Source organism: Coregonus lavaretus, assembly GCF_964263955.1.
Source record: "Coregonus lavaretus genome assembly, chromosome: 15".
Classification (NCBI taxonomy): domain Eukaryota; kingdom Metazoa; phylum Chordata; class Actinopteri; order Salmoniformes; family Salmonidae; genus Coregonus; species Coregonus lavaretus.
This window is the reverse complement of record NC_140002.1, coordinates 36,081,494-36,099,030: the sequence shown is the minus strand read 5'-3', so window position 1 is coordinate 36,099,030 and position 17,537 is coordinate 36,081,494. Positions and strand designations below refer to the sequence as shown.

Sequence of the window (17,537 nt, the reverse complement as noted above, 5' to 3'; positions counted from 1 at the left end):
TGGTGACACACACACCTGATTATCTGTCCCTCCTCTTCACATGAGGCAGGCCGCAACCCCAGGACAATATGGCACACCTAGGCAGCAACAGGAGAGCAGAAGACTGGTGATCCAGCAGAAAAGCACACACAGCACATAATGGTGACCAAAGTAGAAACACAGTGGCTGGCTCTTACCTGAAACAGCAGGTTGAGGAACTCATTGGCAAGTGCACTCATCACACTCCATATTTGGTAATCCTCCAGGGTCAAATGCCCTTTCTTAAGAACACAACAACAAAATGCTGGTTTCTACAACTTCTGACAAAATTGAAGAAATATGTAAGAATGCAAAGCAATGCAGGCAGTAAGGTAATACCTTAGTGGTGTCATGCTCCTTCAGGATGTCTTCCACAATGGCATGGACATTACTGTGCGTTTCCTAAGGGGACAGAGGCAGCGTAAGGTAAGAACTCAGTGGTTACGGGACAGGTTAAAACAAACATAATCTAACTACAAACACTACAACAGTTATCATTGTCTACTGTATGTCCATCATATGTCCAGTATGGCCAAATGTTACTTACAGGTAGAGGGTCTGTGCGATTGTCTTTCCACACCTCCAGTAATGCCCCAACCATTTCTGTGATTTCCTCCCGAGACAGAAGCCCATCATGGTCAACATCAAACACTTTGAAACAGACTGGGGAGAAGAAACAAGGGTAAAGTCACACATTGAAACTGTCAATAGGCAGGTTTCCATTGACCCAGGTTTATACGGCAAAAGCAATGTCGTAAACAAAATCCTTGCGCCATGCGTAATGGAACTGACCGATACAGGAGAAATTTCAAAATGTTTAGCCATTCGACAGGGGTGGATCTTTGTTTTGTCTAACTTTATGGCGACAAATGACGATGGAAACTGTGTTTTTAGAATAAATTATGATTGCCGAATAATTTTGAAGGTCTGCGGGGCACGTGATGTAATCACGCAACTATAAAGCTCCACTCCACATTTAATTCTAAATGCCTACTGCTTGCAAAATCTATTGTTTCAACTATAACCAACCTTTGCAGGACAAGGATTGTTCTGACTTTCAATAATGCCTGAATTCCTTTGTCACACCCTGGCTCTGGGGACTCTATATGTTGAGCCAGGGTGTGTAGATTCTATGTGTTTTGTTCTATGTTCACAGTCTAGTTCTTGTATTTCTATGTTGGCCAGAGTGGTTCCCAATCAGAGGCAACGAGTGTCAGCTGTTGCTGGTTGTCTCTGATTGGGAGCCATATTTAAACAGTCTGTTTTCCCTTAGTGTTTGTGGGATCTTGTTCCTTTTGGTGTGTTCCGTGTTTAACATAGGACGTCACGTTATCGTTTGTTGTTTTGTTGCTCGTGCATTCATTAAATAAAAGAAGTATGTTCGTTCATCACGCTGCGCCTTGGTCTACTCCGTCTAACGATCGTGACAGAAGATCCCACCATACCAGGACCAAGCAGCGTGTCCAGGAGCAGGCAGCCTGGACATGGGAGGAAGCACCGGGAAAGGAGCTGGAGAGGTTGGCGATGGCCCAGGTGGGCAAAGTGTGGTCCTGGGAGGACATGCTCGGGGGAAAAGGGCCATGGGCTAAGATTAAGGCCCTGGCGAGAGAGGAGCAACGGCGTCAACAGTGTCGTCGTCGGACGGACGAGAGGCAACCCCAAAAAAATTTTAGGGGGGGGGCACACGGCATGGGCGACTGGGCAGCAGGAGGCTGCCACAGGGCGAATTGGGAGGTTGGCAGAGGAGGCCGCCAGGTTACGGGGGCCACTGGTCAAAGAGGGGAAGGAAGGTGTAGAGGCACGGCGAGAGGTACTGGGGTGTGTTACCAGTCCGGTCCGGCCCGTTCCAGATCCCTGCGTAGGGCCAGTGGTGTGTGTCCCCAGTACGGTCCGGTCTGTTCCTGCTCCTCGCACCAAGCCTATGGTGCGCGTCGCCAGCCCGGCTCGGCCCGTTCCTGCTCCACGCACCAAGCCAGGGGTGCGAGTCGTCAGCCCGGTCCGGCCCGTTCCTGCTCCACGCACCAAGCCAGGGGTGCGCATCGTCAGCCTGGTCCGGCCCGTTCCTGCTCCACGCACCAAGCCAGGGGTGTGCGTCGTCAGCCCGGTCCGGCCCGTTCCTGCTCCACGCACCAAGCCAGGGGTGCGCATCGTCAGCCCAGTACGGCCCGTTCCAGCTCCACGCACCAAGCCAGGGGTGCGCATCGTCAGCCCGGTCCGGCCCGTAGCTGCTCCACGCACCAAGCCAGGGGTGCGCATCGTCAGCCCGGTCCGGCCCGTTCCTGCTCCACGCACCAAGCCAGAGGTGCGCATCGTCAGCCCGGTCCGGCCCGTTGCTGCTCCACGCACCAAGCCAGGGGTGCGCATCGTCAGCCCGGTCCGGCCCGTTTCTGCTCCACGCACCAAGCCAGGGGTGTGCGTCGTCAGTCCGGCACAACCCGTGCCTGGGTCACCGGTGCCTGGTCAGGTACCGGTCAGCTGCTCCACACCGGAGCTGAAGCAATCCCCTCCTACGATGTCCAGTCCAGCTCCAGCCAACGGGGCCAGACCGGACCAGGGGCGCTACGGGGGGATTATTGGAAGGTGGTGGGCAAGCCCGGAGCCGGAACCGCCTCCGAGGAGGAATGCCCACCCAGCCCTCCCCTGTTTGGTTTATGTGGCGGCGCGGTCGCAGTCCGCGCCTTTGGGGGGGGGGTACTGTCACACCCTGGCTCTGGGGACTCTATATGTTGAGCCAGGGTGTGTAGTTTCTATGTGTTTTGTTCTATGTTCACAGTCTAGTTCTTGTATTTCTATGTTGGCCAGAGTGGTTCCCAATCAGAGGCAACGAGTGTCAGCTGTTGCTGGTTGTCTCTGATTGGGAGCCATATTTAAACAGTCTGTTTTCCCTTAGTGTTTGTGGGATCTTGTTCCTTTTGGTGTGTTCCGTGTTTGTTGTGTTTAACATAGGACGTCACGTTATCGTTTGTTGTTATGTTGCTCGTGCATTCATTAAATAAAAGAAGTATGTTCGTTCATCACGCTGCGCCTTGGTCTACTCCGTCTAACGATCGTGACATTCTTGTTGGCTGAACTATTTCAGATCTACAGGAGTGCAAGTTTCACCATGGCGTGGACCATGGCGATACGTTGGCACATGAGAATTATTAGAATATGGCAAATATTAGTCAATTTATTAATCGCAATTAGCCTAAATGGGTAATGGAAACACTTCAACCACTTCATTTTTATTAAACACTGTAGGTTTTAGCGAAATAAAGTGTATATATAATTTTTGGGCGTGTGACTAGGGCTGTGGCAGTCATGAAATTTTGTCAGCTGGTGATTGTCAAGCAAATAACTGCCGGTCTCATGGTAATTGACCGTTAATTAGCATAAACACGTTTAGCATGCCCTGGCTTCCAAGCATAGCCTACAAGCCACTGATGCAGACCTTCGGCACATCTACATTATAAAAAGTATAATAAATCAATTTAATATAGCCTACACCATCACAATAAATCCATTATTTTAAACAGGTCTAAAGAAACATGATATGAAGAAAATATAGTATATTTCAGAAGAACAGAATAGCATACTCTGAGTAGCCCTTATGTTAGGCCCTTATATTGCTATGCCATATGGCTGTGGGCTACACTAGTTCATTTAGCAGACAATATTTGCTTAGAATTCCATGGTATTCTTTTTTATTATTTTATAGTATGAAGAATGCAATTGAACATAGCTTAATAAAATAAAGGATATTTTCTCCATACGATTTCATAGGAAGTGCACGAGGCTATTCTGTGTTGAGCAGTTAACAAAGAAACTGGTCCTACTATATGCTTAATTTAGAGTTATTTATGCAACTTTAGTTGTGATACAAACATTGGGCTATATGTTTTGATGTTTAATACATTCTAAGGCTGCATGATGGACTCTAATGATGATTTGAAAAAAGTTGCAAGCTGCACACACTTCATCAGTCTCTCATTCACAATTTGACAAGCACTTGATAATATTCTCACCAGGCCTCAAATTTCCTGGCGGCATCTCCCTTGTGTGGCCGTAATGCCCCCTAAAAAATCCATGCCTTTTACAGCCAAAGTGGCTGTTGTGCCCTTGGGCTGAATATAATAGGCTAATTATAATTATCTTCTCCTGGCTGCCATGCTCCGAAGCACCACTCACTCACATGGCTCTCTCAGATGTAGCAAATGCCCGTCACATGATTGGGTCTTTCTCACAGGCATTTCAACTAAGAAGTAGGCAAAAAATTAATGAAGACAGACACATCCGGGACCTAACTGCACGCATCCTTTGAATTCCGAAGCGCATATTGAAGACGTTAGAACTGTCCACATTTGGCCTACTTTTCGTCAGCCAACAAGATGAGTAGGCCTAACGAACAGCAAAAGCACAAGCCTATGTCAATCTACTGTCCCCATAGTACAAAAGTTGACCTATTCTATTGGTCAACTTCTCCTTCTGTGCAATAAATAAATATTCCAAACATACTCTGGGACAGTTGTGGGATGCGACAGATCCCCAAATTAATACAACCACTCGCATCAAAAAACCTTTTAAAAGCAATGAGGCTGATCATTTAGCTTAAAATGTTGATAAACTATTAGGCGATTTTTTTCACATTATAAGCGCAGCAATGCGCACATTCGCAGTAGGCTATAAGCATGAATGTTCCAAAATGCAATCAATTAGCGGGGAAAATGTTTTCTCGAAAGTGACAGCAAATGTGATTATGCATGTAATGCTTTATTATAAAAGGTGCATTTTTATGGTGGAAATTATCTTGCCCAAACTTTGAGATGGAGACGTGAATCCAACATATCATTTGTTAACAAGTTAATAGGCTATTTACCATATTGCAAAAGTGATATTGAATTGTTTGGTTGTCAGCGCAACCAAATATCAACATTTGAAGGAGACGTTTCTTCTGCTTGGATAGCTCCAATGTATTTTCCACGTAGATTCCAAGTCACAAAACGTTGACAAATTACATTGTGGTCCTCTGTAGCTCAGCTTGTAGAGCACGGCGCTTGTAACGCCAAGGTAGTGGGTTCGATCCCCAGGACCACCCATACACAAAAAATGTATGCACGCATGACTGTAAGTCGCTTTGGATAAAAGCGTCTGCTAAATGGCATATTATATTATTATAACTAGTTTGTGCCCAGTGGGAGAAGAATTTTGGAGGATAGCTTTGTGTCTCCAAGGGGATGTGGTGTTTGTAAAGTGTCCCTACTGTACAGCCGTTTTCCTCCCTATAGGTTAGTGTGCAGGACATACCACTTTCCTTGACAGCAAACTACATTTACATTTAAGTAATTTAGCAGACGCTCTTATCCAGAGTGCAAACATTTTTCATACTTATAGCGCGACTTTAGAAGGGATTGATTGAAGCTACCGAGAACCACATACCGGACTTTTAACAGGGTCGTTAGCATTAGGAGAAAATAAAATGTCTTGCCCAAACCTAGCTCAATATCTAGGCGTTGGATAAAAAAAATGAGAGACTACAGCGTCCATAATTAGACCAGTAGACTTGCCACCTTTCGGACTAAATACGTTTGTAGGGGCAACAGTTTTAATTAAAATGTATAATTTATCGCTCTCACATGCCAATAGAGAACCAACGATGTGCTACCTTTCTGTAGCATTTCTGACAATGCTAATATCTTTTCAGCTGAATCTAAAACCGGGACCAGCAACTTGGTTGCTGCGCAACAGCAGCAGCTAGCTAGTAGCAGGCTAGCAGCTGTAGCTAGCTAGCTAACACCAGTCAGATGAGAAGCAAGCTACAAGCAAAGGTATATTTTGCTATGGAAGGTTTTCATATGGCTGAAGTACAGTGGCTTGCGAAAGTATTCACCCCCCTTGGCATTTTTCCTATTTTGATGCCTTACAACCTGGAATTAAAATTGATTTTTGGGGGTTTGTATCATTTGATTTACACAACATGCCTACCACTTTGAAGATGCAAAATATTTTTTCTTGTGAAACAAACAAGAAATAAGACAAAAAAACATAACTATTCACCCCCCCCCCCCCAAAGTCAATACTTTGTAGAGCCACCTTTTGCAGCAATTACAGCTGCAAGTCTCTTGGGGTATGTCTCTATAAGCTTGGCACATCTAGCCACTGGGATTTTTGCCCATTCTTCAAGGCAAAACTGCTCCAGCTCCTTCAAGTCGGATGGGTTCCGCTGGTGTACAGCAATCTTTAAGTCATACCACAGATTCTCAATTGGATTGAGGTCTGGCCTTTGACTAGGCCATTCCAAGACATTTAAATGTTTCCCCTTAAACCACTCAAGTGTTGCTTTAGCAGTATGCTTAGGGTCATTGTCCTGCTGGAAGGTGAACCTCCGTCCCAGTCTCAAATCTTTGGAAGACTGAAACAGGTTTCCCTCAAGAATTTCCCTGTATTTAGCGCCATCCATCATTCCTTCAATTCTGACCAGTTTCCCAGCCCCGCCGATGAAAAACATCACCACAGCATGATGCTGCCACCACCATGCTTCACTGTGGGGATGGTGTTCTCAGGGTGATGAGAGGTGTTGGGTTTGCGCCAGACATAGCTTTTCCTTGATGGCCAAAAAGCTCAATTTTAGTCTCATCTGACCAGAGTACCTTCTTCCATATGTTTGGGGAGTCTCCCACATGGCTTTTTGGTGGGCGGCCCTCTCTTGGCAGGTTTGTTGTGGTGCCATATTCTTTCAATTTTTTAATAATGGATTTAATGGTGCTCCGTGGGATGTTCAAAGTTTCTGATATTTTTTATAACCCAACCCTGATCTGTACTTCTCCACAACTTTGTCCCTGACCTGTTTGGAGAGCTCCTTGGTCTTCATGGTGCCACTTGCTTGGTGGTGCCCCTTGCTTAGTGGTGTTGCAGACTGGGGCCTATCAGAACAGGTGTATATATACTGAGATCATGTGACAGATCATGTGACACTTAGATTGCAAACAGGTGGATTTTATTTAACTAATTATGTGACTTCTGAAGGTAATTGGTTGCACCAGATCTTATTTAGGGGCTTCATAGCAAAGGGGGTGAATACATATGCACGCACCACTTTTCCGTTATTTATTTTTTAGAATTTTTTGAAATAAGTTATTTTTTTCATTTCACTTCACCAATTTGGACTATTTTGTGTATGTCCATTACATGAAATCCAAATAAAAATCAATTTAAATTACAGGTTGTAATGCAACAAAATAGGAAAAACACCAAGGGGGATGATACTTTTGCAAGGTATGCCAGTTAGGCTCTACACCGGTTATAAAGTGGATTAATGTGCTTAATTTTAAGAAGTTATTTGGCCACTTTAGTTGTGATACAAACCTTCTCAACACATATAGGCCTATGGGCTAGGATACATGAGGTGTGCGACTATGATTTGAAAAAGTTGCAAAACAAAGGTATGCGCTGTTTCTTGCACAAGCTGGGCATCATTCTCAAGTGATAGGCTAATATTGTCACCCATCAGACTATTCTTAATTTAATGTTGTCTTTACATATACTAAATAATATGTGTGAGATATTAGTTTTGATTTAGAATGGACCATTATCATTCACCTGTCTCGGAACAGCGGCATGGAAAAAAAAATACATGTCATCTATGCACTTAAATAGCGAATGGAGGACGCTTTTCCCATGGTTCATTTTCATGCCAGCCAGGTAGGCTATACTCATGTTATAAAGCGAAGCAATGTGCTTAATATTAGGAAAGTTGATACATAAATATAGTAGGCCTAGCCTACAGAAAGCTGATGGGATACCCCTCTTTTTAATAGAGGCCATCAAAACTCTGTTTTCTCACGCAATTGCATAGCCTATAGAAATGTTGCCCAACATGAGCTAATGGGCTCTCATGAAGTGTTTGATTAGAATTTCGAAAACATTTGCATTGATGTCAGAGTGATTAGAGGGACAATAGAGTGCCGAGTACCAGGCAGTTAGCAAGTTTGGTAGGCTACTAATGACCATCAGTAGCATCAGAGCTGGGAGAAGCCTAATTACGTGACTAAACGGTCACTCGTGACCACCGGTGTCACCGTAACAGTCACCTCACCATAACAGCCCTAGGTGTGACGTCATTACGTCCAGCTGTTTTTATCGACACAAGATAGTTAAATGGAAACGGACTGTAGCAGGCAATTCTCATATCTATTTTCTATGCTGACTTTATAAATGTAAAAAAACACTGGACAAGTTAATGGAAACATAGCTAATGTGATGAAAAAATGACAAACAGCAAGGCTTAATGCTTGTGTATCCACTTACACTTCTGTCTCTCTGCCAAAGGCCCTCTGCAGCAAGCAGATAGTCCACACGAGATTTCCTTGAAATCTATGTGATTGTCCCTGTTTTCATCAAAGGCATGAAACAAACCTGGACACAAGGAAAAATGTTGAAGATGGAAGTAGTAATGATTGCTTTCAAAATAAGTATCCAATAAATCTAATCCACATCCTGTGTATTCTCTTACCTTTACTTAGGGATGCATGAATAGGGGGAGAAACTAAAGGGACAAAGGTTTCCAGGTCAAATCGGCCCGTCCGAGACTGAGCTTTCAGCAGCCAGTATCTCTTCTCCAGGTCAATGATATCCGATTCCTCTACTGCAAGAGAAAATCAATAAGTGGCATGACAAGACTAGTGATCATATCAGACCCATAGCCTATACTATTGTTCAGTATATCTCCAAAAGGATCAGGATGAGTGTCACTCACAGTGTGTTACTCCAGCCAAGGTCTGGTAGAAGGTGGGTGTGTCACTATCGTCTGTCAGGGTGACACACACCCCACTGGACAGGAGCCAGCGAGAGAAGGTGAAGGCATCCTTGTTCTGCAGGAGCCAGCTCTTAAATTTCTCATAATTTACCTTCTCACCCTGGTAAAGAAAAGAACAAGAGATCAACATACTGACCGGACATCCATCTACACTAAGCCTTGAACAAAGGTGCAATTATCTTCCTGTGTCAAGTAGCATTAGCAGCCCTGTGCACTTGGTTAAAAGTCCTGTCAGCAGCTTACAATTAGATAAGGCATGAGGATACATTGTGATATGTTTGTAGTGAACAGATGTTGCAGATTAAAATAGAAAAAAAGGTAGCCTAACAAGTACCGGGCCACTGATGGGTAATAGCAGATGTTCACCCACCCTGGTGGTCATACGTGAAAACATGGCTGTCAAAAGGTGTGTTTAAAACAGTAAAATACATATTCAATCAACTAAGGCATACGAGCTGACCTCTGAGAAACACTTCCTGAGAGAAAGTGGGATCTCTCCATCCACGGTCTGCAGCATGCTTTCCATGTCCTCTCGCGTAGCATGATTGCTCGAATCACTGGCAAACAGACTGAAAATGTCTGAAGGAGTGCCACAAAAGAAGCTTAGTCTGTTATTCAACTCTGTCACGTGTGATACGCACAAGGGGATGAATCACATTAGAAGATATTTTCAAGAATAAAAATTACACACCACTATAAAAACTAAGTGTGAAGATAGTCCATTTGTTTAAACTTCATAAATTGTGTACAAAGCCTTTCTTTAAATATTATTCTAACAGAGATCCTATTAAATTATATTAGTCACTATGATTATTCTTGAAATTACATGGTCAACACAAACATCTGTAGTGGTTCCATAAGTCTGTCTTACAATACTCACATTTAGCTTTTTCCTCATCACGTCCTCTAGTCAAGAGGACCAGGCCAACAATGAGGTTGTTGAAGTGCAGGCCTTTAGGGGTCCCGCCGAATGAGCTGTATATCACCTAGAGACAGGGGAAGGGAGCTGGGTTCAATTCAGGTAAACATGTCAACTCATTCATACCCAGTCCTGACCTACTATCTTTGACAGGTTGTTGTTTTTTGGAGAGTGAGCGCTGTAGAAATCATTTTCTCCATGCAAATGGTAAAGGTGGTAGTAGATTAATTAGAGCTTTAAAAGGAGAATGTAGCTTTTTTACAACCAAATCGCTATTTTTGATGTAAATGGCATGTTATAGAACGGTCCAGACACTTTCTTTGCGACTTCACTTGTTTTTGAGAAACTTACTCCAACCAGCGATTCACTTCCTCATCCTTGGTGTGCAGTACAGGGGCTCAGAAAAAAACATGAATGCTCCAAAAACACCCAAATATGTCCTTTTGAAACGGAAAAGCTCTCGGTATAGTGATGCAGGTCTTTAGATGTTGTACACATGAAAGTGTTATTCAGAACTTTATCCGCAATGTTATATTCAATGTTGTTGCGACTGGAGCGATCCCTCTCCGTCTCTCTTAGCAGTAGGCTACACGGATACTGGAACAGCTAGATCGGGAAAAGAACTCGATGCGCACAAAATTGAATATAACGTTACGGATAAAGTTCGGAATGACCAATTCCATGTGTACAACATCTAAAGACCTGCATCACTACACTGAGAGCGTTTTCAGTTTCTAAAAGGATGTATTTGGGTGTCTTTGGAGCATTTGTTGATGTTTTTTCAGAGCCCCATACTGCACAACGACGATTTGGAAGTTAATTACTGGTTGGGATAAGTTTCTCAAAAACATTTACATCAAAAATCTAGATTTGGTTGTAAAAAAGCAAACTTCTCCTTTAAAACAAGGTGACCATGTTAGTCGCTTGGGTAACCAAAATTTGACTAATGATTAGACATACACTGAGTGTACAGAACATCTGCTCTCCATAACAGGTGAAAGCTATGATCCCTTATTGATGTCACTTACTAAATCCACTTCAATCAGTGTAGATGAAGGGGAGGAGACAGGTTAAAGAAGGATTTTTAAGCCTTGAGACAATTGAGACATGGATTGTGTATGTGTGCCATTCAGAGCCTGAATGGGCAAGACCAAAGATTCAAGTGCCTTTGAATGGGGTATGGTAGTAGGTGCCAGGCGCACCGGTTTGTGTCAAGAACTGCAATGATGCTGGGTTTTTCAAGCGCAACAGTTTCCCGTGTGTATCAAGAATGGTCCACCACCCAAAGGACATCCAGGCAACTTGACACAACTGTGGGAAGCATTGGAGTCAACATGGGCAAGCATCCCTGTGGAACGCTTGACACCTTGTAGAAGGTGTTCTGAGGGCAAAAGTTATGCTTGACATAATTTCACTGTCGAGCATAACAGTGAAATTATGAGAAAAAATGGGGAGAATCCCATCCAGATATCTGACTTGCAGGACCACATTCCTAAATCTATTAGGAAGAGTCAAGCCTGTTTGCTGCTACTGTGAACTAACATCAGAAGACCACCGGGGCCGTCTGTTGAAAGGCTCACCTCAGCAACCCTGAGTGGTACGACGTCTCCCAGCACCTCCCTGAGGAAGCACTGCTGGCTCATGTAACAGGATAGGCCACTGGTCCTGCGGAAGGCATCCTTCAGACGCTGGAGCTCCACATCAGTGACTGGGAGGGGATAGAGACACAGTGAGTGTGAAAAAAATACAATCGCTTTTCTGTAAATGAAACATGGACTGTATGGTTACGGCAGAGCATCAAACCATGGTCACCAGTACAAGCAAAGGTTATCTGCTTAACTCCTTCACCCCAACCCACAACCACCATGGCTGTTAAATTGTATTACAATAGCAACTTTCATAACTAAATCAGGGCCTAAAACTAACTTTTTGCCACTGTGGCAGGTACACTAAAAATATACCAGCCACTCAGATTTGATATCAGCCAAAATATATTTTTTGCCATAATAAAAAAAAAAACAGATGAGCATGCTTTGTAATGTTTCTTACACAATAAATGCATTACTAGTAAAAAGTGATGTGGTATATTGCTACAATGTATTTCATTTTTTTGTGACCCGAGTATCGCGGGAGGTTACCATTATAACGACGGCAGGGCACTCAAGCCGCTCGAGTCCTCAGTGACAGTGTGCTATTAGATAAAGAATCTGACTAGTAGGCGATGTGTCTTCGCTAGCAGTTGAAGCAAACTCAAATATTGAAAAACAACCTTTCTTGTGAACAAAACAATGTAAATAGCCAAGAAACACAAGGACAAAGTCTCACTTTAGTACTTTCAAGTAAATTAGACCAACTTTTATGCCTGTGCACAGCGCTTCTAAAAATGAATCTTCAGCCCATCAATCAGTGTGCACAGCTACCCAGCCAGGCAAAGGTGGGATATATATCATAGGATTAGTATTTATTTGTGTGATTCGGTACCAGCTACGAAACAAAACTACAGAAACACTTTGAAAATAGCTACTGTTGCATTAATTTAGCTATAAATGTGCTCATACTTGATTTATTGACTACGAGTGAAGCCCTGACCACTGCTTGCACTGTGGAGCCCTGACCTCCCGCCAACGTGGCTGGTGAAATAGACATCTTACCCAGCTATGCCAAAATCTACTCGCATTTGGCAGGTGTTAATTCTAGGCCCTGTAACGAATCAATACATTTTTGGAAGATGTATCTCTGCGACCCAAAGGAATGGCACAATTACAGTACCAGTCAAAAGTTCGGATACACCTACTCATTCCAGGGTTTTTCTTTATCTTTACTATTTTCTACATTGTAGAATAATAGTGAAGACATCAAAACTATGAAATAACACATATGGAGTCATGTAGTAACCAAAAAAGTGTTAAAGAAATCAAAATATATTGTATATTTGAAATTCTTCAAAGTAGCCACCCTTTGCCTTGATGACAGCTTTGCACACTCCTGGCATGTTGCATAATCACCTTCTGGTGTAAAAACAATGGAAATTTAAAACATAAAACAACGTTTTAAGTGAGAATAGGAATTGGTCTTAAGCCAAAAAAGGAAATTCACATGAGCACCACAATGTCTATTCCACCCATGCTCTACCAAGGTTTTCCAGCGCACAGCTTTGACCTACTACAGTAGCTATGTTGGTATTGTACTTCAAACTATGTGTAGGCAGGTTGCTTAGGTTTCAAACCTTCTCTAACAGCCTAATTCATACTCTTCAGAGGGATAATGAATTTTACAGTGTCCTGCTATTAAAATGATGTATACTGAGATATATATATACACAGTGGGGGAAAAAAGTATTTTGAGAAATTGAGGAAAAAAAATCCAGAAAATCACATTGTAGGATTTTTTATGAATTTATTTGCAAATTATGGTGGAAAATAAGTATTTGGTCACCTACAAACAAGCAAGATTTCTGGCTCTCACAGACCTGTAACTTCTTCTTTAAGAGGCTCCTCTGTCCTCCACTCGTTACCTGTATTAATGGCACCTGTTTGAACTTGTTATCAGTATAAAAGACACCTGTCCACAACCTCAAACAGTCACACTCCAAACTCCACTATGGCCAAGACCAAAGAGCTGTCAAAGGACACCAGAAACAAAATTGTAGACCTGCACCAGGCTGGGAAGACTGAATCTGCAATAGGTAAGCAGCTTGGTTTGAAGAAATCAACTGTGGGAGCAATTATTAGGAAATGGAAGACATACAAGACCACTGCTAATCTCCCTCGATCTGGGGCTCCACGCAAGATCTCAGCCCGTTGGGTCAAAATGATCACAAGAACGGTGAGCAAAAATCCCAGAACCACACGGGGGGACCTAGTGAATGACCTGCAGAGAGCTGGGACCAAAGTAACAAAGCCTACCATCAGTAACACACTACGCCGCCATGGACTCAAATCCTGCAGTGCCAGACGTGTCCCCCTGCTTAAGCCAGTACATGTCCAGGCCCGTCTGAAGTTTGCTAGAGTGCATTTGGATGATCCAGAAGAGGATTGGGAGAATGTCATATGGTCAGATGAAACCAAAATAGAACTTTTTGGTAAAAACTCAACTCGTCGTGTTTGGAGGACAAAGAATGCTGAGTTGCATCCAAAGAACACCATACCTACTGTGAAGCATGGGGTGGAAACATCATGCTTTGGGGCTGTTTTTCTGCAAAGAGACCAGGACGACTGATCCGTGTAAAGGAAAGAATGAATGGGGCCATGTATCGTGAGATTTTGAGTGAAAACCTCCTTCCATCAGCAAGGGCATTGAAGATGAAACGTGGCTGGGTCTTTCAGCATGACAATGATCCCAAACACACCGCCCGGGCAACGAAGGAGTGGCTTCGTAAGAAGCATTTGAAGGTCCTGGAGTGACCTAGCCAGTCTCCAGATCTCAACACCATAGAAAATCTTTGGAGGGAGTTGAAAGTCCGTGTTGCCCAGCGACAGCCCCAAAACATCACTGCTCTAGAGGAGATCTGCATGGAGGAATGGGCCAAAATACCAGCAACAGTGTGTGAAAACCTTGTGAAGACTTACAGAAAACGTTTGACCTGTGTCATTGCCAACAAAGGGTATATAACAAAGTATTGAGAAACTTTTGTTATTGACCAAATACTTATTTTCCACCATAATTTGCAAATAAATTCATTAAAAATCCTACAATGTGATTTTCTGGAGAAAAAAAATCTCATTTTGTCTGTCATAGTTGACGTGTACCTATGATGAAAATTACAGGCTTCTCTCATCTTTTTAAGTGGGAGAACTTGCACAATTGGTGGCTGACTAAATACTTTTTTCCCCCACTGTATAGTGCCAGTCAAAAGCTTGGACACACCTACTCATTCCAGGGTTTTTCTTTATTTTTACTATTTTCTACATTTTAGAATAATAGTGAAGACATCAAAACTATGAAATAACACATATTGAATCATGTAGTAACCAAAAAAGTGTTAAAGAAATCAAAATATATTGTATATTTGAGATTCTTCAAATAGCCACCCTTTGCCTTGATGACAGCTTTGCACACTCTTGGCATTTACCTTGTATGCGGTACAAATCACATTATTGTGGAAGCACTTCCTCTAAGAGTATGAATTACATTACATTTACATTTACGTCATTTAGCAGACGCTCTTATCCAGAGCGACTTACATTATTATTTTATTTTTTTCATACCCCCTGTGGGAATCGAACCCACAACCCTGGCGTTGCAAACACCATGCTCTATCAACTGAGCTACATCCCTACCGGCCATTCCCTCCCCTACCCTGGACGACGCTGGGCCAATTGCACGCCGCCCCATGGGTCTCCCGGTCACGGCCGGCTACGACAGAGCCTGGATTCGAACCAGGATCTCTAGTGGCACAGCTAGCACTGCGATGCAGTGCCTTAGACCACTGCGCCACTCAGGAGACAAATTAGGCTGTTTGAGAATGTTTTAATCATAAGCAACCTGCCTACACATACGTAGTTTGAAGTACAATACCAACACAGCTACTGTAGTAGGTCAAAGCTGTGTGCTGGAAAACCTAGGTAGAGCATGGGTGGAATAGACATTGTGGTGCTCATGAATTTCCTTTCTTTTTCGGCTTCAGACAAATGCCTATTCTCACTTAAAACAGTATTTTTTTTATTTATTTTTTATATCATCATGAATATGATAAATTGAAACATTGGCACAGCACCAGACAGACAATGTCAACGATACAGTACTGGGAGACACACACACCATCATCATCATCATCATCAGTATACTACTAGTTAGCTCTGTCAGCTCTTAGCTAACTACCGGTAGATGGCCTTCCATTTTACATTTTAGTCATTTAGCAGACGCTCTTATTCAGAGCGACTTACAGTTAATGAGTGCATACATTTTCATACTGGCCCCCCGTGGGAATCGAACCCACAACCCTGGCGTTGCAAGCACCATGCTCTACCAACTGAGCTACACGGGGCCAACTGAGCTTCCAAGTCCCTGATTGCACAGTTGCTGTTCCAGCTCTAGGCTATGCCTGAATATGATAACATATCATGAATATGATAAATTGAAAAATTATCAGAGCACCAGACAGACGACAAGATGCGTTCATAAATTCACTCTGGCTATCTACTCCGATTTCAGAGCACTCTTGTCCGAGTGTGCCAGAGCGCAGAATAACTAACGAATTTATAAACGCCCAACACCCGTTGAATATGACCCGGTCAAGTCAGTAAACATCTGCAAAAAAAACGTTATTAAATTGACAATGTCAACAAACAGCTAGCGTTAGCTTCTCAGTGCAGCTGCTACTTGGTGGTGTCATGCATGCACTTCTAGATGACAGGGCATTGACAGTTACTGAAGATAGCTAGTTACTAGTAGCTCTAGGCCTTATTTTCCGGTTGTTGACCTCTCCCGGACACATATGTCATCATCAACCTATCCTGATCCCGAGGGCAGTATTGTAACGTACATTTTGGGTAAAGAAAATGTGTATATAAACTAGCTAACCGCAGCACTGCACCTTATTAACGTTAATGCCATTGCTAGCCAAAAGCTAGCTGTACTAGCTACCTAGCTAGCTAAATTAGCTAGTTAGCTAACCTGTACCAGCTGACATATTTGAATTAAGCCTTAGTCCACTTGACAGGGTTAGCTAGCTAGTAAAGTTAGCAACGTATTGCCCATCCAACAACAGCTAGCTAGCCTAAGTTAAGTTAGACAGCTAGCCAGCTAGCTAATGAATCTAACGCTAATGTTGACAGCTAGCTAGCTAGCCAAGGTTAGCAAATCGTCAATTATGTTTACCTCTGTTGATGGCCTCATCATACGAAAGGAAACCTATCCTTGACTCTTTGGCTCCCATGTTTTCCTCATTTCATAGCAGCAGCCTTACAAATATAACAGGCAGCTAGCAACTGCTGTTCATTTAACTAGCTTGTACACTGCCGTCAAAACTAGCTAATAATGTCTAGCTAGCCTCGCGTCTACCGACACTTTGCTGATGTCTCCTCCACTAAAAGTCACGTGATCACCTGTCAAGGCCAATAGTATCCAGCTGCAGCCCCGCAGCAGACAGTGACTATTGCCGCGTTCAAAACAACTGGGAACTGGGACCTCAGATATATCCTACTTCCGACATCAGTGCTTTCAAGACAACTGGGTACTCGGAGAAAAAAAACGAGCTCCGACTGGGAGAAATCGTTTTGAACGTTCATCCAACTCGGAATTCCAAGTTGGAAACTCGGACATCTTTCTAAAACTCAGACTTTCCGACTTCATGATTTGACCTCGGTTATTTTCGAGTTCCCAGTTGTCTTGAAAGCACAATAAAACTAGCCTGTCACTAAAACCAATACTAACGCCATCTACTGGCAGTGGTTAATTCCTACCACATACATGTGAACTTTTCTTTCCTAGATTCCTTTCTTCCTTTCCTCGATCCATTTCCTTTCTTCCTTTCCTAACTTCATTTTATTCTTCCTTTCCTTTCCTTTCCTCTGTACTGGTCATGGTTAATCTCAACCACATACATGTGAACTCCTCCTTTTCTTTCTTGAAACTCCTTTCCTCCTTTTCTCTCCTCCTTTCCTAGCTTCTTACCTTATCTCCTTACCTTTCCTAATTCATTTTTTCCTTTCCTAGCTCCCTTGTCCTAGCTTCCTTTCCTTCTTCCTTTCCTCCTTTTCTTTCCTACATTCCTCTCCTCCTTTTCTCACTCCCTGTCCTTTCCTCCATTCCTAGCTCCCTCTCTTTTCCTCCTTTCCTAGCTTCCTTTCTTTCCCCACCTCCTTCCCT

The 17,537-nt window shown here is 43.2% G+C and overlaps 1 protein-coding gene across 2 annotated transcripts in view; it reads right to left on the bottom strand.

Moving 5' to 3' along the window:
• Positions 1-16,757, bottom strand: part of LOC311142783 (ubiquitin carboxyl-terminal hydrolase 32-like) — a 31,348-nt gene extending 14,591 nt beyond the window's left edge. For both annotated transcript variants that reach the window (XM_084178457.1, XM_084178458.1), the window contains exons 1-11: positions 16,548-16,757; positions 11,309-11,436; positions 9,690-9,795; positions 9,270-9,388; positions 8,750-8,909; positions 8,507-8,638; positions 8,302-8,409; positions 566-681; positions 358-420; positions 177-260; positions 16-77 (exon numbers count right to left, since the gene is read on the bottom strand). In XM_084178457.1, the coding sequence (XP_084034583.1) occupies positions 16-77; positions 177-260; positions 358-420; positions 566-681; positions 8,302-8,409; positions 8,507-8,638; positions 8,750-8,909; positions 9,270-9,388; positions 9,690-9,795; positions 11,309-11,436; positions 16,548-16,605 (1,136 nt within the window). In that variant the 5' untranslated portion in view covers positions 16,606-16,757. The remainder of the gene's footprint in view (positions 1-15; positions 78-176; positions 261-357; positions 421-565; positions 682-8,301; positions 8,410-8,506; positions 8,639-8,749; positions 8,910-9,269; positions 9,389-9,689; positions 9,796-11,308; positions 11,437-16,547) is intronic.
• Between the last annotated feature and the right edge of the window lie 780 nt (positions 16,758-17,537).